Source organism: Lontra canadensis, unplaced genomic scaffold, assembly GCF_010015895.1.
Source record: "Lontra canadensis isolate GAN:19392208 unplaced genomic scaffold, GSC_riverotter_1.0 scaffold242, whole genome shotgun sequence".
Lineage (NCBI taxonomy): Eukaryota > Metazoa > Chordata > Mammalia > Carnivora > Mustelidae > Lontra > Lontra canadensis.
The window spans coordinates 16,746-43,308 of NW_022631236.1; the positions used below are offsets into that span (position 1 = coordinate 16,746).

Here is a 26,563-nt window from a genome sequence, read left to right on the forward strand (position 1 = left end):
CTTTTCTTCACATCCTTACCAGCACTTGTTGTTTCTTGTGTTGTTGAGTTTAGTCATTCTGACAAGTGTAAGGTGACATCTCATAGTAGGTTTGATTTGCATTTCCCTGATAATCAGTGATATTGAGCATCTTTTCATGTACCTATTGGCCACCTGTATATCTTCTTCAGAAAATTGTCTATTCATGTCTTCTGCCCATTTTTAATAGGATTATTCATGTTTTGGGTGTTGAGTTTTATGAGTTCTTTGGTATATGGTTAATAAACTAACCCTTTATCAGATATACCATTTGCAATTATCTTCTCCCATTCCACAGATTGCCTTTTAGTTTTGTTGACTGTTTCCTTTGTTGTGCAGAAGACTTTTATTTTGATGAGATCCCAATAGTTCATTTTTCTTTTGTTTCCCTTGCCCCCAGGGACATATCTCGAAAGAAGTTGCTATGGCTGATGTCTAGCTATTGCCTATCTTCTTCTCTAGATTTTTTGGTTTCTAGTCTCACATTTAGGTCTTTAATTCATTTTGAATTTATTTTTGTGTATGGTGTACAGTGATCCAGTTTCATTCTTTTGCATGTTGCTGTCCAGTTTTCCCAACACTGGTTTTTGAAAAGACTGGCTTTTACCCACTAGATATTCTTTGCTGTTTGGGTAAAGATTAACTGACCATAGAGTTGTGGATTCCTTTCTCGGTTTTCTATTGTCTTCTATTGAGCTATGTGACAATACCATACTGTCTTTGTGCCAGTACCATACTGTCTTGATCATTAAAGTTTGTAATGTAACTTGAAATAGAAAATTGTGATGCCTCCAGCTTTGCTTTTCTTTTTCAAGGTTGCTTTGGCTAGGTCTTTTGTGGTTCCATACAAATTTCAGAATTGTTTGTTCTAGCTCTGTGAAAAATATTGTTGGTATTTTGATAGGAATTGCATTAAATGTATAGATTACCTTGGCTAGTAAAAACATTTTAACAATATTTGTTCTTCTAGTCCATGAGCAGGGAATGTTTTTCCTTTTTTGTGTGTGTGTCTCCTTCAATTTCTTTTTTTTTTTTTAAAGATTTTATTCATTTATTTGAAAGAGGGAGCACAAGCAGGGGGAGGGGCAGAGGGAGAGGGAGGAGCAGACTCCATGTTGAGCAGGGAGCTCGAACTGGGGCTGGATTCCAGGACTCTGGGATCATGACCTGAGCCAAAGGCAGATGCTTAACTGACTGAGCCACCCTGGTGCCATTCAACTTCTTTCATCAGTGTTTTATAGTTTTCAGAGTACAGGTCTTTCACCTCTTCGGTCAGGTTTATTCTTAGGTATCTTATTGTTTTTGGTGCAATTGTAAGTGGGACTGAATCCTTAATTTCTCTTCCTACTACTTCATTATTGGTGTAGAGAAATGCAACAGATTTCTATACATTGATTTTGTATCCTGTGACTTTCCTGAATTCATGTATCAGTCTGGCCAGGGGTTTACCAATTTTATTAATTTTTTTCTTCTGTATGCTTATTTTATGCTTTATATGTTTAATTTATGAAGGAAATTATCAATTTTTTTCAAAGAATCCACTCCTTATTTCATTGATCTGTTCTACTGTTTTTTAGTTTCTATATCATTTGTTTTTGTCCCAATCTTTATTATTTCCTTCCTTCTGCTGGCTTTAGGATTTATTTATTATTCTTTTTCTAGCTCCTTAGATGTAAAGTTATTTTGTTTATTTGAGATTTTTTTCTTGCTTCTTGAGGTAGGCCTGTATTACTATATTCTTCTCTCTTAGGACTGCTTTTGCTACATCCCCAAAGTTTTGGACTACTGTATTCTCATTTATATGTTTCCCATGTATTTTAAAAATTTCTTCTTTGATTTCCTGGTTGATCCATTCATTGTTTACTAGCATGTTGTTTAGCCTTCATATATTTGTGGTCTTTTTTTTTTTTTCTTGTGGTTGACTTCTAGTTTCAAAGTGTGGTCAGAAAAGGTACACGGTATGATTTCAATCTTTTTGTATTTGTTGCGGTCTGTTTTGTGACCTAATATGTGATTTATTCTGGAGAATGTTCCATGTGCACTTGGTAAGAATGTGTATTCTACCGTTTTAGGTTGGAGTGTTCTGAATATATGTTAAGTCCATCAGGTCCAATATGTCATTCAAAGCCATTGTTTCCTAGTTTATTTTCTCTCTTTTTTAAAATTTTTTAAATTTATTTTCAGCATAACAGTATTCATTGTTTTTGCACCACACCCAGTGCTCCATGTAATCCGTGCCCTCTCCAATACCCACCACCTGGTTCCCCCAACCTCCCACACCCCCGGCCCTTCAAAACCCTCAGATTGTTTTTCAGAGTCCATAGGCTCTCATGGTTCACCTCCCCTTCCAATTTCCCTCAACTCCCTTCTCCTCTCCATCTCCCCTTGTCCTCCATGCTCTTTGTTATGCTCCACAAATAAGTGAAACCATATGATAATTGACTCTCTCTGCTTGACTTATTTCACTCAGCATAATCTCTTCCAGTCCCATCCATGTTGCTACAAAAGTTGGGTATTCATCCTTTCTGATGGAGGCATAATATTCCATAGTGTATATGGACCACATCTTCCTTATCCATTCATCCGTTGAAGGGCATCTTGGTTCTTTCCACAGTTTGGCGATCGTGGCCATTGCTGCTATAAACATTGGGGTAGAGATGGCCCTTTTTTTCACTACATCTGTATCTTTGGGGTAAATACCCAGTAGTGCAATGGCAGAGTCATAGGGAAGCTCTATTTTTAATTTCTTGAGGAATCTCCACACTGTTCTCCAAAGTGGCTGCACCAACTTGCATTCCCACCAACAGTGTAAGAGGGTTCCCCTTTTATTTTCTCTTTTTGATGATTTGTCTATTGATGTAAGTGGGGTGTTAAAGTCCCCTACTATTATTGTGTTATTATCAATTAGTTCCTTTATGTTTGTTGTTGTTTTGTATTTTTGGGTGCTCCTAAGTTTAGTGCATAAATATTTATAACTGCTATATTTTCTTGTTGGATTATCCCTTTTATAATTATATAATGCCCTCCTTTGCCTTGTTTAGCAATCTTTGTCTTAAAGTCTAGTTTGGGGGCAGCTGGGTGGTTCAGTCAGATAAGCATCTGTCTTTGGCTCAGGTCATGATCCCAGGGTCCTGGGATCGAGCCCTGGTTCAGGTTCCCTGCTTAATGGGGAGTCTGCTTCTCCCACTCCCTCTTCCTCTGCCCCTCCCCCCACTCTCTCTCTATCTCAAAAAATAAACAAACAAACAAACAAACAAATAAATAAATAAATAAAATCTATAAAGTCTAGTTTGTCTAAGTATTGCTACTCAGGCTTTCCTTTGACATCCATTTGCATGACAGATGATTCTGCACCCTCTTATTTGCAGTCTGCTGGTGTCCTTATGTCTAAAGTGAGTCTCTCGTAAGCAGCATATAGATGGCTCTTGATTTTTATCCATTCTGATACTGCATGTCTCTTGATTGGAGAATTTACTTCATTTACATTCAAAGTAATTATTGATATATATTTATTACCACTTTATTACTTGTTTTGTTGTTGTTTCTGGAGATTTTCTCTGATCCTTACTTGTCTTTGTTACTTGTGGTCTCTCCTTTGCATTTAAAGAGTCTCTTTTAATATTTCTTTCAGGGCTGGTTTAGTGGTCACGAACTCCTTTAGTTTTTGTCTGGGATACTCTTTATTTCTCTTTTCATCCTGAAAGATAGCCTTACTAAATAGACTATTCCTGGCTGCAGATTTTTCCCATTCAGCATGTTGAATATATCAGCCACTGTCTTCTGGCTTGCTGTTTCTGTTGAGAAATCTCCAGGTAGTCTTATGAGTTTTCCTTGTAAGTTAAGGATGGCTTCTGTCTTGCTGCTTTTAAGATTTTTTTCTTTATCACTGTATTTTGCTACTTGAATTATGTTTTGGTGTCAGCCTGCTTTTGTTGATTTTGATGGGAGTCCTCTGTTCCTCCAGGACATGGGTGTCTGTTTCCTTCCCCAGATTAGGGAAGTTTTCTGCTATTATTTCTTGAAATAAATTTTCTGCCACTTTTTCCTCTATCTTCTTCTCCTGGGACTCCTATAATACAAGTGTTATTATGTTTGATGGAGTCATTGATTTCCCTAAGTCTATTTTTGTGTTCCATAATTATTCTTTCTCTCTGTGGTCCAGCTTCATTATTTTCCATTATTTTGTCTTCTAGATCACTATTTCATTTCTCTATTTCTTCCAGCCCGCTGTTCAATGCATCAAGCCTGTTTCCAGTCTTGTTTATTGTATTCTTCTTCTCTGATTGATTATTTTTTAACTCTTTTATCTCTGTAGTAAGGGTCTTCCATCAGGATGTCTTCTATTTTTTTTCTCAAGTCCAGCAAGTATCCTTATGGTTTTTGCCTTAAATTCTTCATCAGACATGTTACTTATGTCTGCTTTGCTTAGATCTCTGGCTGTGGCCTTATCTTGTTTTTCACTTGGGATAAATTCCTCCATCTTGGCATTTTGTCTAAGTCTCTGCCTTTCTCTGTGTATTAGAAAAGCCAGTTATGTCTCTTGCTTCTGAAAGTAATGGCGTTATAAAGAAGAGGTAATGTAGTGTCCAGGGCCTGATACGTCAGGGAGTGTCTCTGGTATGTGCCACATTATTCTGTTGTTGTTGTTTTGGCTGCTCTATCCTTCATGCCAGTCATCGACAGAGGGTCCTTGCATCCATAGGGTAGTGTTTGGTCCCCAGCCTGAAGGTGAATTTTAACTAGGTGTGTTCTGGTCTGTTTGTGAAGTGAGACCTAATACCTACTCTACCAGAACTGAGATCCTGCAGGACTCCCTGGTCAGGAGATGTGGTATGGGCAGAGGTTTGTGCTGGTCTTCTACAGGAGGGGACTGTCATGCTCGGATCAAGGCAAATTTGACTAAGAAGGACAGTCCTGCCAGAGTGCACGGACGTTGACCTTGGTGTAAGCAGATTATGTAATCGGTGTCTGTGCTGACTTGCTTCCCACAGGTGGTTCTGTATTTAAGCCAAGTATGGGGTAGGAAAATGGTGCCAGCTGAGCCTGCTGATCTTTAAAACTCCAGGCTGTAAGCTCCACTTGTTGCAAGAGTTCACATAAATCAACCCCTCTCATTTTTCAAGCCAATGACTTTGGACAAATATTCTCCTTGTACATTCCCATGTGTTCCCCCCCATCCCCTGCTCTCTCACTCATCTTTCTCTGAGACCATGGCTCCCTCCCTTACACAGCATCCTTGATCCATTTTTTTCCCAAACCACATCTCCACACTTCTACCTTCCTTGGTGTGGCCTCTTCTCTCTCTCTCTCTCTCTCTCTCTCTGGTTGTGGAGTTTGTTCTGCCCATCTTCTGGTTGATTTCTGGGGTATTTAGGATGATTTGATATTTACCTAGTTGTGTTTGTAGGATGGGATGAGCCTATTTATCTTCCTTTATCTGACCTGTGATGGGTATTGTTAAGGATTTTATCTGTTACCTATTATATCAATGATTCCTGAATATGGCTGCATAAGAAAATCATCTGGAGAAGTGCTGGAGAGAATGAGGACCAAATGTAAATTAAACACTGCTAAGGGAATATAAAATAGTTCAGCCACTTTGGAAAAATAGTCTGTCAGTTTTTAAAAGTTAAACATATGCTTACTATATGATCATGCAAATGTACCTTTACATGTTTTCTCAAGAGGACTAAAAGCATTTGCTCAAATGGACTGGTCAAAGCACCTAACATGTATTATTTAACTGGCACAACCACTTTATGGGACAGGCATGTAGTCACTGGCATTTTATACACGAGAAAACCAAGGCACAGAGAAGTTGAGTAATTTGCCCAACATCCTATAGCTTCTAGCTGGCAGACTCAGGCTTGTCAAGGAGGGGAACTTAATCTCTAAGATGTTCATGCATGTTGGGGTGCCTGGGTGGCTCCGTGGGTTGAGCCTCTGCCATCAGCTCGGGTCATGATCTCAGGGTCCTAGGATCAAGCCCCGCATCAGGCTTTCTGCTCAGCAAGGAACCTGCTTCCTCCTCTCTCTCTGCCTGCCTCTCTGCCTACTTGTGATCTCTCTTTCTGTCAAATGAATAAATAAAATCTTTAAAAAAAAAGATGTTCATGCATGTTTAGATACTATATATGATAATCTTAGTGTATCCTTAATTATTGGTATGCTGGATGATATAAAAGTTAAAATAAAAATTTCATACAGATTTTTAAAGGTTAGAAAATGTTAAAGGAAAATAGTTTTGGAAGTATGCACCTGTGCTTTCTGCCCGTCTTATTCTTCCTAGGATTTAGTGAGGAGTTCAGTGAATGGGGCACCAAGAAAACAGCAAGAATGAAGGCCTGACCATTAGCTAGAATTACCTGCTGTGTCTGTTTTGGGTCTTTGTATGTTTTCCATCCCTTCTCATTCCTTGATATTTCTTGATCCTCTCTTTAGGTTAAGGGTAAGATGTTCCACTTACAAGGCCCACAAGTGCTGCAGATGCTAGAGAAATCATTGAGGAAGAGCCTCCCAGAGTCCTTAAAGGTAACAAAACATTTTTAGAGGGAACTAAAAGGACTGGCAACTGCCTATGAAAGAAGTAGGGAGGAGAACAAACATTCTCTGAGCACCTACTCTGTACCAGGCACTTGTTTGTCTTACATCTCATTTAGCTTACATCACCTCACTGGAAGGCAAGTCTGTTATACCCATGTAACCAAAGAGTAACTCAGTTTTAGGACTTGACCACACCACTAGTGAGTGGCAATCATATGATTTAAATCCACTATGATCTTTGCTGTGCAATGACCCAAAACATCTCTTTTTGCCATTCCAAGAATTATATAACTGGAAGATTTCCCAGAATTGCACAGTTGACTGAACTAGCACATTAATGTTTAACTTATTTTTTCTAAACAATTGAGTGCCTGACAGAAGTTAACCATTATGATTTTTCTTTGAAATTAAGGATGGGCCAATTTCTATTTTGTCAAACCCCAAAAGCTTATGTTTAATATGGGATGAGATAGAAATATGTTTTAAAAATAGATCAATGATCTTGTATATAAAGAGGTGGGTTTTTTGGGGGGGAGGCAATAATATATGTTTCAAAGTACTAGAATATTACCAGGGATCAAGACTGTCATTGCATTTTAATAAAGGTATCAATTCACCATGAAGGCATTAAAAATGCTGAAATGTATAAATCTAACAACAGAGGCTCAAAGGACATAGGACAAAAATGGATAGAACTGAAAGAACAAATAGATAAAGCCACATGTGTAATTAAACATTTTTAACACTCCTCTCTGAGTAACTTATAGAATAGACAGAAAACCTATAACCTATATAGAAGACCTGAAAAATACTATGAACCAACTTAATTGACATTTACAGAGTACGTCCCTCAACAATAGCAGAATACACATTCTTTCCAAGTTCATATGGAATGTGTACAAAGATAGACCACATTCTTAAGACTTTATAAAGAACTGAAATTTTAACAAGTATGTCCTTCAACAATATGATATTAAACTTTAAAAAACCCTGGAAGGTATCTAGAAAGACATCCAAATTTAAGAAATATACAACACATTTCTAAATAAACCATACTTTAAAGTCACAAGAAAAATCAGAAAATATTTGAATAAAGATGAAAGCAAAACATATCAAAAGTTTGGGGATGCAGCTAAAGCAGTGATAAGCGGGAAATATATAGCATTAAGTGCTTTACTGAAAGGAAAAAAAAACAATGATCTCAAATCAGCACTTTAAGTTTCCACCTGAAAAATCAGAAAAAGAAGAACAAATTAACCTCAAAGCAAAGAGAATTGAGGAAATTATAAAAGATAAGAGCAGAAAGCAATGAATTTGAGAAGAGAAAATCAATTAAAATTAATCAAGGGGCTCCTGGGTGGCTCAGTGGGTTAAAGCCTCTGCTTTCAGCTCAGGTCATGATCTCAGGGTCCAAGGATCAAGCACCGCATCATCTCATCTGGCTTTCTATTCAGCAGGGAGACTGCTCCCCCCCACCTCTGCCTTCCTCTCTGCCTACTTGTGATCTCTGTCAAATAAATAAATAAATAAAATCTTAAGGAAAAAAAAAAAAAGAAAATGAACCAAATCTGGCTCATTGAAAAGATCAATAATGTTGATAAACTTCTGACTCAGAAATGCAGAGAGAAGACACAAATCAAATCAGGAATGAAACAGGGACACTAATACCAATCCCATAAACATTTTAAGGATAATAAAGATATGCCATTATCAATACTGTGCCCATAGATTTCACAGTTTATGTTCTGTGAAAAGTACAAATTACCAACAGTCATTGAAGAAGAAAAATATAACCTAAATCATCCTGTATGAATTGCAGAAACTGATTTCATAATTTAAAATTTTCCAACAAAGAAAATACCATTGCGCCTATGGCTTTCATGGCAATTTCTACCACACATGTAAGGAAGAAATAATATCAATTCTATGCAAATTCTTGCAGAATAGATCAGAGTAGTAAACACTTCCCAACTCATTTTATAAATCCAGAATTACCCTAATATGAAAACCAGAAGTGGATTTTATTTTATTTTTTTAAGATTTTATTTATTTACTTGACAGACAGAGATCACAAGTAGGCAGAGGCAGGCAGAGAGAGAGAGGAGGAAGCAGGCTCCCCAAGGAGCAGAGAGCCTGATGCGGGGCTCCATCCCCAGGACCCTGGGATCATGACCTGAGCCGAAGGCAGAGGCTTTAACCCACTGAGCCACCCAGTCGCCCCTGGATTTTGTTTTAAAAAAGAGAGGACTAGAAAACAATATTACTCATGAACATATACCCAAAAATCCTCAACAAAATACTATCAAGTCAAATCCATCAATATATCAAAAGGATAATATATTATAACCAAGGGGGATTTATCTTGAGAATCCAAGGCAGGTTCAACATTAAAATTCGGTGTATTTCATTGTATCAATAGATTAAAGAAAAAAGCCAGATGATCTTCTCTTAATAGATGTAGAAAATAAAATTGAACTGGAGTTCTTTCCTATGATGGATATTATACAGTCATTAAAAATGATTATATAGATTGGTATTTATTGACATGGAAATATTCCCATAGTATACTGTGTGTCTGGAGGGGGTATGTGGTAAACTAATACACATTAGGTAATTTCATTGCTTAAAAATTTATGTATTTGTCAATAAATGAAATAAAATGGAAAGATATAATACTAAGTTCTACAGTGTGATAGTGGATGATTTTTAATTAATTTGTTTATCTGGATGTTTAACTCTATTCATATAATGTTCATGGTTTGACTCCCCAAACCTATTTCTATTTGGAGTAATGAAGTGGAGTCTGAAGGTGATTTGAACCACATGCTTATCAGTTATCACCTTTATTTCATAGAAAAATCATTGTCCTGATCAAATAAGTTACTTTACCATCCTTTCCTAATAAGCTGACTCCCTGACTTTCTGGGGATGCTGCAGGTTTATGGGACTGTCTTCCACATGAACCAAAGAAACCCATTCAAGCTAAAGGCCCTGGTGGACAAGTGGCCTGACTTTACAACTGTGGTTATCCGACCTCAGGAGGAGGTAAGGTGCCAGATGTAGAGTGAGTACAATTTTGTGTTCTTATTTGCTATGTGCCTACCATGCACCTGGCAATGTGGTAGACCCAGGGGATAGAGAAATGAATTGTGTGAGGGGTGTCTGGGTGGCTCAGTCATTAAGCGTCTACCTTTGGCTCATGTCATGATCCCAGAGTCCTGGGATTGAGACCCACATCCGGCTCCCTGCTCAGCTGGAAGCCTGCTTCTCCTTCTTCCACTCCCCCTGCTTGTGTTCCCTCTCTGGCTGTGTCTCTGCCTGTCAAATAAATAAATAAATAAATAACATCTTAAAAAAAAAAAAGGAAATGAATTGTTTGATGGTAAGTGAGTTGCTGTCCTCAAGAAGTTCACAGAAGACAGATAAAGGAATAAATTACAAAATGGAGTGAAAATGTACAAAAACATATAGAAACACACACCATATAAGATACCAGCAACACTGTCTAAGAGACGGTTAAAACCACAGATGTCAGGGTATGCACGTAGAGGATCAGAGGGCTTATAGGCAGACAATTCAGCAAAACTGGATTTTGAAGATAAATAGGTTTTTGGCAGACTGACAAGAATAGAGGGTGCATTCTAAACAGAAAAACATAACACCTAAAAATGTGTAGAGCTAAATATGAAGAAAGTTAAGAAAATATAAAGAACAAACTGCAATGCCTGTATTTGGGAACATATTTTCAGTGTCAAATTTTAAAGATCACTTAAACTAAGTGCTGAATATAATTCAAAGACAAATATGTTATAAGCATATTCAAAAATGTAAAGTAAAAATGTATGCATACAAAATGTGTAATCATACAATGTCCTTTTAATACAAAAATTTTCAAATAAAATTTAAATATATAGTGCTTTTGAACTAAATAGAATACAAAAATAAAGACATTTACATTAATTATTGAACTGAAAAATGAAGCTATGAGTGCATTTCTGAGTAGCACTTTCTAGCTATTCTACCCTTGTTGGGTAGTTGTTTCCTGACTCTTTCCTCCATCTTCAAATAACCTGAACTCTGATTTGTTAACTTTGAGAAGAACTTCTTGAACAAATTTTGTGTTTCAATTTTTGAGGGAATGCAAATTATTTTTTAAAAAATAATAGTGCATTATGGTTTACATTTTAAAGACATCATGTGTCAAATAAAGTGTTAATATCCAAAATATATGAAGAACTTATACAATTCAACACCAAAAAAACAAATAACCCAATTAAAAAATGGGCAGAGGACCTAAATAGACATTTATCCAAAGAAGACATACAGATGCCAACACATTTAAAAGATCCTCAATATCACTAATCATCAGGGAAATGCAAAATAAAACCACAATGAGATATCACTTTATACCTATCAGAATGGCTCAAATGAAAAAACACAAGAAGTATGTGTTGGTGAGGATGTGGAATAAAAGGAACACTCTGACACTGTTGGGAATGTATATTAGTGCAGTCTCTACGGAAAACAGTATGGAGGTTCCTTAAAAAACTTAAAAATTAAATTACCATATGACCCAATAATTCCACTATTGCATATTTACCTGATATGTATGTATGTATATATAGGGTATTTACCCAAAGTAGGTGAAAATACTAATTTGAAAAGATACTTGTGTCCCTATGTTTATTGCAAGATTATTACAATAACCCAGATTTGGAAGCAATCCAAGTGTCTATCAATATATAAATAAAGAAAATGATTTTATAATATAAAGAGAACTTTACATATAAATATAATATTATATAATATATATTATATATATAATAAAAATTACTCAGCCATTAAAAAAGAATGAACTCTTACCATTTACAACAATGTAGATGGACTTAAGAGTGTATAAGTCAGTCAGAGAAAGAAATATGCCATATGATTTTACTCATAGGTGGAATTTAAGAAACAAAACAAATGAATAAACAAAGAAAAAAGAGACAAACAAAAAACCAGACTCTTAAATACAGAAAAAAAACTGGTGGTTGCCAGAGGGAGGGGTGTAGGAGGACGGGTGAAGTAGGTGAAGGGGATTAAGAGTACATTTATTGTGATGAGCACTGAGTAATGTACTAAAAAATTTGTTGAATCATTATATTTATAAAAAATATATTTTATATTTCATTATAAATATATGAAACTAATACAACACTGCATATTTATTATACTTAAATAAAAATTTAAATTTTTTTAAAAAGGAAAAATAAAGACATCATGTGTCTTTAATTCATATAGCTATGTCATATATAAGTGAAAATTCTAATACAAGGTTACCTGTGTCAATTTCAACATTGTTACGTTTATAATCCATTGGTTCTGAGACTGGTTTTTTTTTTTTTTTGAGACTCTTAAATAGAATAAGACTTGCTCTTTCAAAGAAAACTTGCCTTTGACAGTAATACTTTCTTTCTCCTGAAGATTACAGAATCATGGAAGAATGTTTTCTAAACCAATGCACATTTGGTTGATTTGAAATTGTAACACACCATATAAATACCTAGTTCAGCAAGTTTTTCTTAACCAAAAGTTGAGTGATTAAATCCCTGACTTGCTCTCATGATGTGAATGATTCAGGAATAGTGCTAGTACATCAAGAAAAATATCAAATATTTATAAGTTTATAAAATAGCGCAGTATAATGACAGACTAAGGCAAAGTATTCTAATCTCTGGGTATAATCAATATGATTTATTTTACATTACCTAACCAAACAGGAAATGACAGATGATTTTGATCACTACACCAACACCTACCAAATCTATTCTAAGAATCCCCCAAACTGTCAAGAATTCCTTGGCGCATCGGGTGTCATCAACTGGAAACAACATTTGCAGATCCAAAGTAAGTTTGGGATCTGGGATGTGTGCTGGCTTCTATGACTATTCATGGCTACTCCTGCAGGGTCACTTTTCATCCTGAGAACATTCCCCTACAGCCTTTGTAGGGGTAGGAAGCTCAACCAAACCTCACTCAGCCTGATGTTCAATCTTTGCATCAGCTGCTCCCACCTCCTCAGTGGAACAGAATTCAAACATTGCAAACTGTGGACTTGACACGAGGGACTGTGAGTAATGGAATTTCTTGTTAGCTAAGGATTCATGATATATTTTTGCAGACATATTCAGGGTCCCTTAGGGGGATTAGGTGCGAGAGCAGAGCTCCCTCCCTCTCTGGTCTTCCATTCCTAGAATAAGAATGACAAGTTGCTTGTGCCAGAGAACACCTCCAGGTCACAAGTACAACTACCATGGCTGTGAGCACACCCTCCAAGGTCAGATTCTCTAAGGTGGCATCCTTGCTCTGCCTGTTACCTGCTTTGTGATTTGAGCAAGTGGTGTACCTATTACTCAGTTTTTGCACGTGTAAAAAAAGAGGGCAGTAAAAGTACTTAAAACAGGTTCAAGGGAAGAATTAAACGTAGTATTAGACCAATACCTGGGCATGAAGTAGGCACACATTCAAGGTTAGCTACTACTTTTAAAATACCATTTCTCCATTATTGTGCAGTGATATAGTCAGGATTTCTAGTATTATCTGCTTGCATAAGAGAGTGACTTGGGCATGGTCACATGGTTAATGGTGACCCCAGAAGCAACACTGCCTGACTTTAAGATCTGCATATTTCCACCAGGAAGCTTCTGTAGCATCTACACAGCCAATTACTTCTCACTTCACCTTACCCCTCTCTAGGTTCACAGTCCAGCCTGAACGAAGTGATACAAAATCTTGCAGCTGTTAAATTGGTCAAGGTCAAGCAACAACAAGGCATTATGTATATGTTGCCCGAGAGAGCAAGTAAACTGGTCCCTTCCTTGCTGGAGGCAAAGAACTTACCTCTTAAATCTGGCAGATGCAAAGTCATGTGAGTTTTGGAAAAAGATACTCTGGGTTACTCTCATCTTTCTGCATGGAAGTGGCCTCCCAACGTCTTCCCCTATCTTCACTATTGCCTCCTTACAATCCATTTCCAGCGTGATCTTTTCGGATAAGGGTTGTGTCAATTCATCCACTTAAAAGCCATCAGTGTTCCTCAGCTCACACGCCCATTACAGACATTCAGGGTCCTAGCAGACCTGCTATCCACCACCTCTTGGACTTCATCTTGTCCCTCTTGCTTACTTCCACCAGCAGCTTTGGCCTTTTTTCTCCAACTTGATTTCATACATTCACATATGCCTTTGGACTGTTGCATTTATTCTTTGCCTAAAATCTCCCTCCCTCTGATCTTTGCATATCTGTTTCTTTCTTGCCACTCATTATCTCCAATGTCATTTCCTTAGCGAGTTCTCCTCAGAGCAACCCGAAACCACCCCTTCCCATAATTCTTCATCACAAAACCCAGTTTTTATTTTCCTCAGTGCACTTATCACTACCCAAAACCAGCTTATTTGTGAATTTATTGACATCTCTGTTGTTGGATTCCTCCCTTGCAATGATTCAAACTCCACAAGAGCAGAGGACACCTCTTCATGGTGGTCACCAGTAAGTTTTCAGGAGCCACAACAAAGCATCAAGTAGACGTTTCATAAATATGCAATGAATTTACATCTCAGAGCAAAACACATTGTATATTGCCCTCCACTTATGCCTGAATAGAATTAAAACTGATATAGGGATTTTATCTTGAGATCTCCAATCCTAGGGCCCTCTCTGTGTTAATACACTTGGAAAAGATTTATTCACACTGTATTGCAACTTACCTCTGAAAGGTACCTCCAAATCTATACTCTCATTTGATTTCTTGTTCATCCCATGAGACAGACAAGGGAGGAGACATTATCCACATTTTCCTGATGGAAAACAGGTCCAGTTGATGAAACAGCTTGTCAGGGTCATGTGCATGGTTAAGGGCATAACTGGGGCTCATGTTTACATCTCCTGCTTCCACACTCTGGGCTCTTTCCAGGACACCTCCCAAAACCTTCTCCACCCCTGTAGCAGTCTTCATACTTCAGTGTTCTCTCAGGTGAGGGCTGCCCGAACTCCACATCACTGCCCCTCCCTGGGCTTCAGCTCTCCCACAGTGGCCAAGGAGCCTCTGACACCAACAGACAAAGATTCCAGGATTATAAGATTCCAAGCCCTGGCTTTATAGCTGGCTAGTGTATGCTTTGAGGCACTTGCTTATTTTCTACTTACCTACCGTTATGTGTAGAACAGGGATGTTATCAATTCTCCCATCTTAAGTGGAGAGTCACTGCAATGTTGACAAAAATAATGTTAATTTTTGTATAATTATTTTTTGTGTGGCATGGGTCCTAGGTACTTATCATGCGATAGCTCTTATATTATTTACAGAGGTGCTACCAATAGCACCACTCTGTTAATATCTCCATTTTATAAAAAAATGATGAACTCAGGCAATCTGGCTGCAGAGTCTATGCCTTTACTCCGCTCCACTCTGCATCGTCTGAAGACAATTTGGGGGAAAACAAACATAATACTCCACAGTATGTGTAATATTTTGGGGTATTCTTTTTCCTTGTTCTCAACAGCAACCAAGAGATGTTTCAACTCTCCTCCCTGGATGTTACCCATGCTCCGTTGGTGAATAAATTCTGGCATTTTGGGGGCAATGAGAGGAGCCAGAGGTTCACTGAGCGCTGCATCCAGACCTTCCCCACCTTCTGCCTGCTGGGGCCCGAGGGGACCCCTGTGTCCTGGAGCCTGATGGACCAGACAGGCGAGATACGGATGGGGGCTACTGTGCCTGAGTACCGGGGCAAGGGTCTCATCTCCTATCTCATGGATGTTCACAACCATGCTCTGGACGAACTTGACTACCCTAGCTATTACCATACAGTCGTAACCAACAAAATCATACAGAAAATTAGTCACAGTCTGAATCATATCACCCTGCCCTGTAACTGGAACCAGTGGCACTGTGTGCCACTGTGAAACAATCCTGAGCACAAGACCGAGTTGGGTGGGCTGATGTGGCAGGAGAAGTGGATGGGTGGACAGGGAGAAAGAACAAATTGTAATCAGCAGTAAAGTGGTGTGTGTTGTCTGGGCTCTGAGAAGCAGTACAAATGGTCAACAGAACCACCACAGTCCCTGTTCTCAAACCAGGTCAACAGAATCACCACAGTCCTTGTTCTCAAACCATGTCAACAGAACCACCACAGTCCTTGTTCTCAAACCAGGTCAACAGAACCACCACAGTCCCTGTTCTCAAACCATTCATGTCTGGAAGATCTGGCATGGCCAGACCTTCCTGCGACAGACCCCCGTCTTGTTCTCTTTCCTACACTTCTAGATCTCAGTGATACTCTTTTCAGCTACATTCTGCCCTCCTTCTTCTCCTGGATCTCCTATCTTACAAGCGAGGTATTGCCAATAAGCATATCCTGCCACTTTTGCCAGGATGTGACATTATCTTAAGGGTAGTATAATTTTCCTCTCTCTTGCCTTTACCCTCCCTCTCCCTGCCTTACCCTCAACTAGCTTCACTGAGGTCTAATTCACAAATAACACTGTAATGTAAAGTGTAAAAAGTGGTGATCACACACACACACATTGTGAAAGACCTCCCACAACCAAGTTGATTAAAATTACCTGACCATATATACATGGGTTTATTTCTGGGCTCTCTATTCTGTTCCAGTAATTTATGTGTCTGCTTTTATGCTGATATCATACTCTTTTGATTATTATAGTTTTGTAACATAGTTAGAAGTCAGGAAGTATAACGTCTCCTGCCTTGTTTTTCTTTCCCAACATGTTTTTGGTATTTGGGGTCTCTTATGGTTCCATACAAATTTTAGGATTATTTTTTCTATTTCTATCAGAATTTTGGTAAGGATTGCCCTAATACGGATTGCTTTTGGTGGAATGGACATCTGCACAATAATAATTTTTCAGTCCATGAACACAGAATCTTTTTCCATTTATGTGCATCTTCTTACACTTCTTTCATTAATGTTTTATAGCTTTTCAGTGTACAGATCTTTGACATCCTTGATTAAAACTATTCCTAAGCATTTTTTTTCTTTTTGTTGCTATTATAAATGGGGCTTTCTTAATTTCTTTTCCTCACAATTGTTAGAGTCTAGAAATACAACTCATTTTTGTATCCTGACTTTGTATTCTGCAACTCTACTGATTTGCTTCTTAGTTTTAGCAGGTTTTTTGTGGGGGGAGTGGAATCTTTAAGGTTTTCTATACATACGATGATGTTATCGGTAGATACAATTTCACTTCCTCCTTTCTTACCTGGATGACTTTTATCTCTTTTCCCAACCTGCAGTGCTATGTTGAAGATAAGCGGCAAGAGTAGACATCTCTGTCTTTTCTCTAATATTAGAGGAAAAGTTTTCTGCTTTCCCCATTAAGTATGATGTTAGCTGTGGGCTAATATACAGGGATAAAATCCACTTGCTCCTAGTGTATGATCCTCCTAATATGTTGCTGAATGTGGCTTCCTTTAGGAATTTTGCATCTTCTTGTTGTATCCTTGTCTAACTTTGGTATCAAGATAATGTTGACCGTATAAAATGAGTTTGGAGGTGTATCCTCCTCTTTAATTTTTTGAAAGATTTGAGAAAGGTTTGCATTAATTCTTTAAATGATTGGAGGAATTCACCAATGAAGTCCTCTGGTCCTGAGCTTTTATTTGTTGGGAGTTTGTGATTATTCAGCTTTCTTACTAGTATTTGGTTTGATCAAATTTTATAGTTCTTTATGATTTAGTTTTTACAGGTTGCATGTTTCTAAGAATTCAACAGTTTCTTCTAGGTTATCCAATTTGTTAGTTACTAATTGTTCATGGTGGCCTCATGATTCTTTTCATTTTTGTGTCATTATTGTAATCTCTCTTCTTTTATGTCTGGTCTTATTCGAGTCTTTTCTCTTTTTTCTTAGTAGGTCTAACAAGGTTAATCAATTTTGTTTATCTTTTTTAAAAAAGACCCTTAGTCTCATTTATCTTTTCTATTATTTTTCTAGTCTCATTTTACTTGTTTATGCTCTGGTAGTTACTTTCTTCTTTTTACTAATTTTTCTTTTTTTTAAAGTTTTTTGAGGTGTGAGATGAGATTGAGATCTTTCTCTTGAGCTAAGCATTTATCATCATAAACTTTTCTCTTTGAATTGTTTTTGCTGCATTGTATGTTTTGGTATGTAGTGTTTCCTTTTTCATTTGTCTGAAAAAAAATTTTTAATTAAAAGGAATTTTTGACTCACTGTTTAGGAACATATCATTTAATCTCCACATATTTGTGTATTTTCCAGTTTTTGTCTTTGATATCAATTTCTAGTTGTATGCCATTGTGGTCAGAAAAGATTCTGCGTATGATTCCAATCTTTTAACATTTGTGAAGACTTGCTTTGCGATCTAACATATAACCTATCCTGGAGAATGTTCCATGTGCACTTAAGAGAAATGTGTATTCAGCTGCTGTATGATGGAATATGTGTATGTATCTGTTAGGTCCATTTGGTCCAATCCAATATTTTTTTACTGATTGTCTGCATGGATGATCTAGTCATTGTTGAAAGTGGAATATTGAAGTCCCTCACTATTATTTTTACTGTTTTCTATCTTTCCCTTCAGATCTGTCAATATCTGCTTTATATATTCAGGCATTCCATTGTTTGGTACATATGCATTTTTTAAGTGTTATATTTTTTGAATAAACTGACCTTCTTATCATTATATAATGGCCTTCTTTCTTTCTCACCATACTTTGGCCTTGAAGTCTATTTGGCCTGATATAAGTATAGATACTCCTACTCTCTTCTGGTTTCCATTTGTACTGAATATATTCCAACTTGAAGAAATTCCTTTTAACATTTGTTGTAAGCCTACTCTAGTGGAAATGAACTCCTTCAGGTTTGTTTGCCTGCCAAAATCTATCTCCCCTCCAGTTCTGAAGGAAACTTTCATGGATAAAGCACTTCTTGGCTGGTAGTTATTTTTCTCTAGCACTTTGAATATATCATTCCACTCCCTTCAAGCATGCAAGGTTTCTGCTGAAAAAATCTGCTTATAGTCTTATGAGGGTTTTCTTGTTTGTAAAAAGTCACTTTTCTTTTGTTGTGTTTTATTCTTTGTCTTTACTTTCTAACAATTAAATTATAATGTGTGTTGGTGTGGGTCTCTTTGGATTAATTTTTTGTTGTTGTTGTTTCTCTTTGAGTTTCCTGGATTTTAGTGTCTGTTTCTTTCCCCACATTTGGGAAGTTTTTTTTTTGTTTCGTTTTGGTTTTTTTTTTTTTTTGTTTTTTTAAAGATTTTATTTGGGAAGTTTTTAATCACTATTTTTCTGAACACATTTCTGCACTATTCTCTCTTTCTCCTTCTAGGACACCTATAATAGGTATGTTTGTCCACTTGATTGTGTTCCATAAATTGGTTAAGCTATTTCACTCTTTTTCATTATTTTTTTTTAAATTTTTGCTCTTCTGATTAGATGATTTCCACTGATCTAACTTTGAGTTTGTTGATCCTTTTCTCCATCTGATCTTACCTGCTGTTGAACCACTCTATTGAATTTTTCAGTTTGGTTATTGTGATTTGTTTGGTACTTTTAAAATATAGTCTGTCTTTTTGTTGAAATGCTCATACATGCATTGCTCTCCTGACGTTGGTGAGCATCTTTACAACCATTATTTGGAAGTCCCTGTCAGGTAAATTACTTATCTATGTTTCATTAAGATTGGTTTCTGGAGATTTATCTAGTTCTTTTGTTGTTGTTTTTGTTGTTTGTTTGTTTAGAACATATTCCTCTGTTCTTTATTTTCCTTGACTGTCTGTATTGGTTTTTGTACATTAGATAAAACAGCCCCATCTCCCAGTCTTGACAGACTTGCCTTATGTAGGAAATAATCTTTGTCAATAACTTTGACCTGAGGGGCGCGTGGGTGGCTCAGTGGGTTGAAGCCTCTGCCTTCGGCTCGGTCATGATCCCGGGGTCCTGAGATCGAGCCCCGCATCAGGCTCTCTGCTCAGCGGGGAGCCTGCTTCCTCCTCTCTCTCTGCCTGCCTCTCTGACTACTTGTGATCTCCGTCTGTCAAATAAATAAATAAAATCTTTTTTTTAAAAAATAACCTTGACCTGAGGCTTTATTTTCCTCAAGCCTCGGTGTTTGCCTAAACCACTGTCTTTGTTTTTTGTGGTCAGGAGATCAGGGTGTGTCAAAATCTGTTGGTGTCCCAACAGCATGGGAATTGCCCACATGCCTCTTTAGGCTCCCAGAGAGCTATTACTTGCCAGCCCCTTCAGCTTCCAGCGCAAGCTAATTAGAAGCCCAACCTCCAGGCAGCACTCGGGAAAGTCAAGATATTAAATATACAATCTAGCCCATCGGGGGAAACTGGGAACTGGGTGTTTTTGTCTACTTATTCTGTGCTAAGGCAGAAGGGATACCCTCTGGGAATGTTTTTGTACCTATTTAGAGCTACCTCTTTATTTTGTGGCTTGGAACACACAATGAATACTGAACCTCATCGCCTCCTAAAGCTAGGTAATTTAGAAGTCAGTCTATCAAAGGCAGCCTTAGAAGATAAGGTGCTTAAAAAAAAAAGAATAGAGAAAAGATGATGAAGTACTAGATTTATAGACAAACTCCTTTCAGGAAGAAGCTGGAGACTGTTTTATTACTGCAGTTAGCTGAGGAGAGAAAGCAGATGTATCCACCAGCTCTTTTAGGTAGCCGGGAATACTCCAATGAGCTCCCACATGTGGGTTGTTTAGAAGCCAGAACCTAAGGCAGTGGCTGTGAAAGTATATGGTCAAATCCTTTTCAGGGAGAAACTGGGAGATGGCATTTTGTCTGCTCCTTCTGTGCTGACCCTGGAAGGGATAGCTACAAAAAAATGCTCATGCACCCATTTAAAAACTTCTTCATTTGATGTGTCCCTGTGAGTTTCATGTATGCCAAGCCACAATGGCTCTCAGAGCAAGGTGATTTGGGGACCCATCCCTTCGATGGTAGCCTTAAAAACTGGGCACTAGCTGTGTGGTCCAACCCTTTGCTTCTCAGGAAGAAACTGGGAGTTGGGGGTTCTCTCTTGATTGTAAGGTGCTGTGGTGGGGTGGGGTTTATGGTGAGCATATCTTAGCCCATCCTATCCATTTCAATGTGGCTCTTCTCTCATTAACCTAAAGCACAGAAGTTGTTCTGCAAGTTTCTGGATTTCTCTCAAAGGTAACTGCCCTCTCTGAGTGTGTCCCTGGGAAGAGAGAAAGTCAAGAGCATCCCATCCCACCATCTTGGTGACATCACTCCTGACCCCCTTTTATTTTAATGACCAAAGTGTGTCCTGTGTCTTCAGTAGGTCATGTGAAGTGATTCTTTCACCAGTAACTCTTTGATCTGTGTTTAATAATCATGTTAACATATTATTCACATGAATATATGACATCAGGTATATATGATCCTCAGAGGGTTCTTAAGAGAAAGACTAACTAGTGGTAGTATTTTTCCTCAGAGAAACCCCAACAAAGTGAGAACAGTGTTATTGAAATCGGCCAATTTCCATCCTGATAATTACCCTGCTATAAAAAAAATTTTGTGTTTGATTGTGAAAGTTAAACGAGAGGGTCCATCAGTTGGAAGACATTGAGAGGGGATAGTGGGGACACACACTCTGTCCATAGGTTGATAGATACATGGATGAATATATATATACAGATATACATATATTTGTGAATATGTTTATAGCTATCTCTCTATATATGTGTGTGTATTTAAAGATCAATATATAAAAAAGATCAATATATATCAAGTGACAAATATTCAATTATACTAATATACCACATTTATACGCCTTTACTTAATATGAAATACTAAAGCTCCTTTTCTTTCTTTCTTTGTTTTATTCCTACCTTTTTTTTTTTTAATTTTCTTGAGGGAAATTCCAGGGATTAGAAGTAGTGATGTCAAAATGAGCAAAGATTCTCCTGCCCTTTCATATGATTTTCTCACGCCCTTTCTACATGCTAATAGCACAAAACAGATGCGTCAAATTCTCCACAGTTTTCTTATTTCAACAAGAGCAATAGATACTAACTGACCACCTACTGTGTGCCAGTGACTATTCTAGGAATTTGGACACACACTGAATGAAACATAGATCCTTTGAGGAGCTTACATTATAGAAATCACCTATTAATATAAAAATCAATAATATTATATAAACACTGGGGGTAGGGCAGTGTAATGTAGTGATTTCTGGACCTACTATCTAGCTGAATCCAGATACCCAAAGATACTGTTGTGGGAAGGCATGAAAACACAAGACTCAGAATGTAAGACTTTTTAGTATAACTGATTTGCCAGAAGGAAGAGGGGAAGAGATCTCAATACCAAGGTTGTAGACGATCACAAGTCTATTTCCTTAAGACACCAAAGTAACAAACCATCACATCCATAGGTGTACAAGCTAAGGTCCCTCTCTAAGACATCAAGGGAGGAGGGATACTGTCACTAAAGTAGTTATAGGGACCTCATGATACTCAGAAAGAGAAAAATATTCCTCATGATACCAGCTGGAAAGGAAGGATTACATGTCATGCATGAGATTGAGACACTGCCTCCTGGTGTGCAGCAGGAAGAGGAATATGGATGCGGTATTCATAAGTTACCTAACTTTACAAGGCTATTTAAAAGTAATGTTAAGTTCTTCCTCAATTTTACGGAATCTTTTTTCTTTCTTTCTTTTTTAAAAGATTTTATTTATTTATTTGACAGAGAGAGAGAGAGAGAGAAAGAAAGCGCACAAGTAGGCAGAGCAGCAGGCAGAGGAGAAGGAGAAGCAGGCTCTCTGCTGAGCAAGGAGCCCAATGTGGGACACAATCCCAGGACCCTAGCTAGGATCATGACCTGAGCAGAAGGCAGATGCTTAACTGACTGAGCCACCCAGATGTCCCAAAGTCTTTTTTCTTTAACCATGACATGTGGCACTGCTTTATTAAAAAGATGGTTTCCTTATAATAGTCCCTCTGTAGATATATAATCTACAAATTTATTCCTCTGTATTAGTCATTAGGCTCTACTATGTCTTTGTGGAGATGGTCTTGCTCACCATCACTGTAGAACACATTCAAAGGAGGTGGACATGGTCTGGAGAGGAAAAAGAAGATTCTCCTATTGCATATGATGGTTTTTCCAATTTAAATCACAAACCACAGGGTTTTCTTTCCTCACCTTAATGCAGCTCTTCTGGCATTTATTGACATTCTTTACTTATTCTCCTTGTGAATTTTATTATTTCATTAAGATAAACTTGAAATGGATAAAAGACCTCAACATGAGGCAGGACTCTATGAGAATCCTAGAGGAGAACATAGGCAGTAACATCTTTGACATCAGCCACAGCAACTTCTTTCAAGATATGTCTCCAAAGGCAAAGGAAACAAAAGTGACAAAAGTCAGCAAAACAAAGAGGCAACCAACGGAATGGGAGAAGATATTCACAAATGACAACTACAGACAAAGGGCTGATACCCAAGATCTATAAAGAACTACTCAAATTCAACACTCAAAAAACAGATAATCATGTCAAAAAATGGGCAGAAGACATAAACAGACACTTCTCCAAAGTAGACATACAAATGGCTAACAGACACATGAAAAAATGTTCATCATCATTAGCCATCAGCGAGATTCAAATCAAAACCACATTGAGAGACGCCAGGTGGCTCAGCTGGTTAAGCGTCTGCCTTTGGCTTAGGTCATGATCTCAGAGTCCTGGGATCGAGTCCCACCTTGGGCTCCTCGCTCGGCACAGAGCCTCCTTCTCCCTCTGCCTGCTTCTCCCCCTCCTTGTGCTCTCACTCTCTTTCTCTCTGACAAATAAATAAAATCTTAAAAAAATCAAAACCACATTGAGATACCACCTTACTCCAGTTAGAATGGCCAAAATTAACAAGACAGGAAACAAGTGTTGGAGAGGATGTGGAAAAAGGGGAACCCTCTTACACTGTTGCGAAAGCTGTTGGGAAATCAAGTTGGTGCAGCCACTTTGGAGAACGGTGTGGAGATTCCTTAAGAAATTAAAAATAGAGCTACCCTATGACCCTGCAATTGCACTACTGTGTATTTACCCCAAAGATGCAGATGTAGTGAAAAGAAGGGCCATCTGTACCCCAATGTTCATAGCAGCAATGGCCACGGTCACCAAACTGTGGAAAGAACCAAGATGCCCTTCAACGGATGAATGGATAAAGAAGATATGGTACATATATACAATGGAATATTACATCTCCTTCAGAAAGGATGAATACCCAACTTTTGTATCAACATGGATGGGACTGGAGGAGATTATGCTGAGTGAAATAAGTCAAGCAGAGAAAGTCAATTATATGGTTTCACTTACTTGTGGAGCATAAGGAATAACACAGAGGACATTAGGAGAAGGAAAGGAAAAGTAAATTGGGGGAAATCAGAGGGGGAGAGGAACCATGAGAGACTGTGGACTCTGAGAAACAAACTGAGGGTTTTGGAAGGGAGGGGGGTGAGGGGAATGGGTGAGCCTGGTGGTGGGTACTAAGGAGGGCACATATTGCATAGAGCACTGGGTGTGGTGGATAAACAATGAATCTTGGAACACTGAAAAAAATAAAATATAAAAGTTATTTATACATCTAGCTGGGTTTAAGACTCTTCGGCTCTATAAATATCTTATCTTTAAGTATATAGATCTTATCCTAAACATTCAAGTTAAAGGACTTCGGTAAGTGATTGAATCTTATACTGATTCATATTCTTAGGACTGTACCACATGTGAGTGTACTTAAAATGATAAGTAATTGAATTTTTTATATTTCATAAGGGCTTTTCAGGTTGTCACAAACTATGGGTGTCATTCTACTGTTCCTCTTCTTTGATTTAGAAAATGGGTCCTTAACCAAATGATGAAAGTCATTACCAGGGTACAAACAGGAGTTTTCTGTCTCCTTAGAAAATACAAGTCCACCTAATATATGCCATATTCCTGCCTCAAAGGAACTACCTGAATCTAGGCATGAGGAAACAAGAAAACAAATCCAAATTTCTAAAATACCTCGCCTGTGTACAGAAATATCCATTTCATGAAAGAAAGGAAAGGCTGAGAAACTACTGAAAATTAGAGAAGTCTGAAAAACATGATTAAATGAATTTCATGAACATAGAGTTGGTCCAAGATCAGAAAAAACATAGCTAAAAAAAAAAAAAGTGCGGGGGGCAAAAAAATCCCTATAATTGGAACAATCGGCAAATATGTGAATATGGGGGTGCCTGGGTGGCTCAGTGGGTTAAGCCTCTGCCTTCAGCTCGGGTCATGATCTCAGGGTCCTGGGATCGAGCCCCTCATCGGGGGGGGGGTCTCTGCTCAGCGGGGAGCCTGTTTCCTCCTCTCTCTGCCTGCCGCTCTGCCTACTTGTGATCTCTGTCTGTCAAATAAATAAATAAAATCTTTTAAAAAAATGTGAATATGGATTATGTATTTGCTAATATATAAACCCTAAATTTCCTAGATTTTGTCATAGTATTATATAAGAAAACACCCTTGTATCTAAGAGATACATCCTGAGGGGTATCTGGATGGCTCAGTTGGTTAAGTGTCTGCCTTCGGCTCAGGTCATGATCCCAGTGTCCTGGCATTGAGCACCACGTCAAGACCCACATGAGGCTCCCTGCTTCTCCCCCTCCCTCTGCTTGTGTGTGTGCTCTCTCTCTCTCTGTCAAATAAATAAACATCTTTTTAAAAATAAATAAATAAAAGATACACCCTGAAATATTTAAGAGGAAAAGTTTATGAAATGTATTAGCAAAAAAATATTAAAAGTAATTATATATGTAGTTGTATGTAAAGCAAATGGTTCAAATGTTAGTAATTGATAAATCCAGGTGAAAAATAGATAAGTTTGGGGTGCCTGGGTGGCTCAGTGGGTTAAAGCCTCTGCCTTCGGCTCAGGTCATGATCCCAGGGTTCTGGGATCGAGCCCTGCATCGGGCTATCTGCTCAGCAGGGAGCCTGCTTCCCCCTCTCTCTCTGCCTGCCTCTCTGCCTACTTGTGATTTCTGTCTGTCAAATAAATAAATTTAAAAAAATAGGTAAGTTCTAATTATATAATCTTGCAATTTTTCTGTAGGTTTGCAATTTTCTTTTTTTTCAGCTTTATTGAGGTATAATTGACAAATAAAGTTGTTAAATATTTAAAGTGTACATAATGGTGACTTGATAAATACACTGTGAAAGGGTTCCTACTATCTAATTAATGAACACACCCATCACCTCACATATTTATCATATATGTGTGTGTGTATGTATGTGTGAACATATAAGTTCTACTCCCTCAGCAATTTTCAATTATGTAATACTGTTAACTACAGTCACCATGTTTTACATTAGTTCCTCAGACCTTACTCATCAGATAGCTGAAAGTTTGTATCCTTTTACCAATGTCTCCTTATTTCTCCCATCCCCCAGATCCTGAAAACCACTTTTCTATTCTCTGCTTCTATGAGTTTCATTTCTTCTTCCCCATCCCCCGCCTGTTCTTTTAAAGATTTCCACATACAAAGGGATACCATGCAATATTTGTGTTCCTCTGTCTGGCTTATTTGGCTGGTTTCTGATTAACTTGTCCTGCATGTGGCTAGTGAGGAGAATATCCAAAATCACTATTTTGATACTGTTTTAGTAGAGCCATTTATTCTACTCTCTAGCAGCATTCTATTAATCCTTATTTGGAGTGTGTACATGGAGGGCAGAGCAAAAGAATTCAGTACTTTGTCATGTCCCAATAGCACAACTGAACATCTTGATATCCAGAAACAATACACATGCAAAAAGAAAAGTATGCAATATCTGTGGAAGTTTATATAGCAGAAATGGATCAAATTTAAGGTAAATCAGGAAAAAAAATCTACAAAACTGTATCCAATTTGTGAAATTTTATCATACATAACATTCTATAAACTAGATTAAAATTATAAATATTGAATATGACTTTTTTCCTAA

At 37.7% G+C, this 26,563-nt stretch overlaps 1 protein-coding gene across 4 annotated transcripts in view; it reads left to right on the top strand.

Moving 5' to 3' along the window:
* Positions 1-26,563, top strand: part of LOC116862434 (glycine N-phenylacetyltransferase-like) — a 62,376-nt gene that overhangs the window by 1,233 nt on the left and 34,580 nt on the right. For 2 of the 4 annotated variants that reach the window (XM_032849713.1, XM_032849714.1), the window contains exons 2-6: positions 6,460-6,549; positions 9,499-9,606; positions 12,324-12,450; positions 13,300-13,471; positions 15,105-15,737. In XM_032849713.1, the coding sequence (XP_032705604.1) occupies positions 6,472-6,549; positions 9,499-9,606; positions 12,324-12,450; positions 13,300-13,471; positions 15,105-15,507 (888 nt within the window). In that variant the 5' untranslated portion in view covers positions 6,460-6,471 and the 3' untranslated portion in view covers positions 15,508-15,737. The other 2 variants (XR_004381632.1, XM_032849715.1) reach the window with 2 other exon arrangements.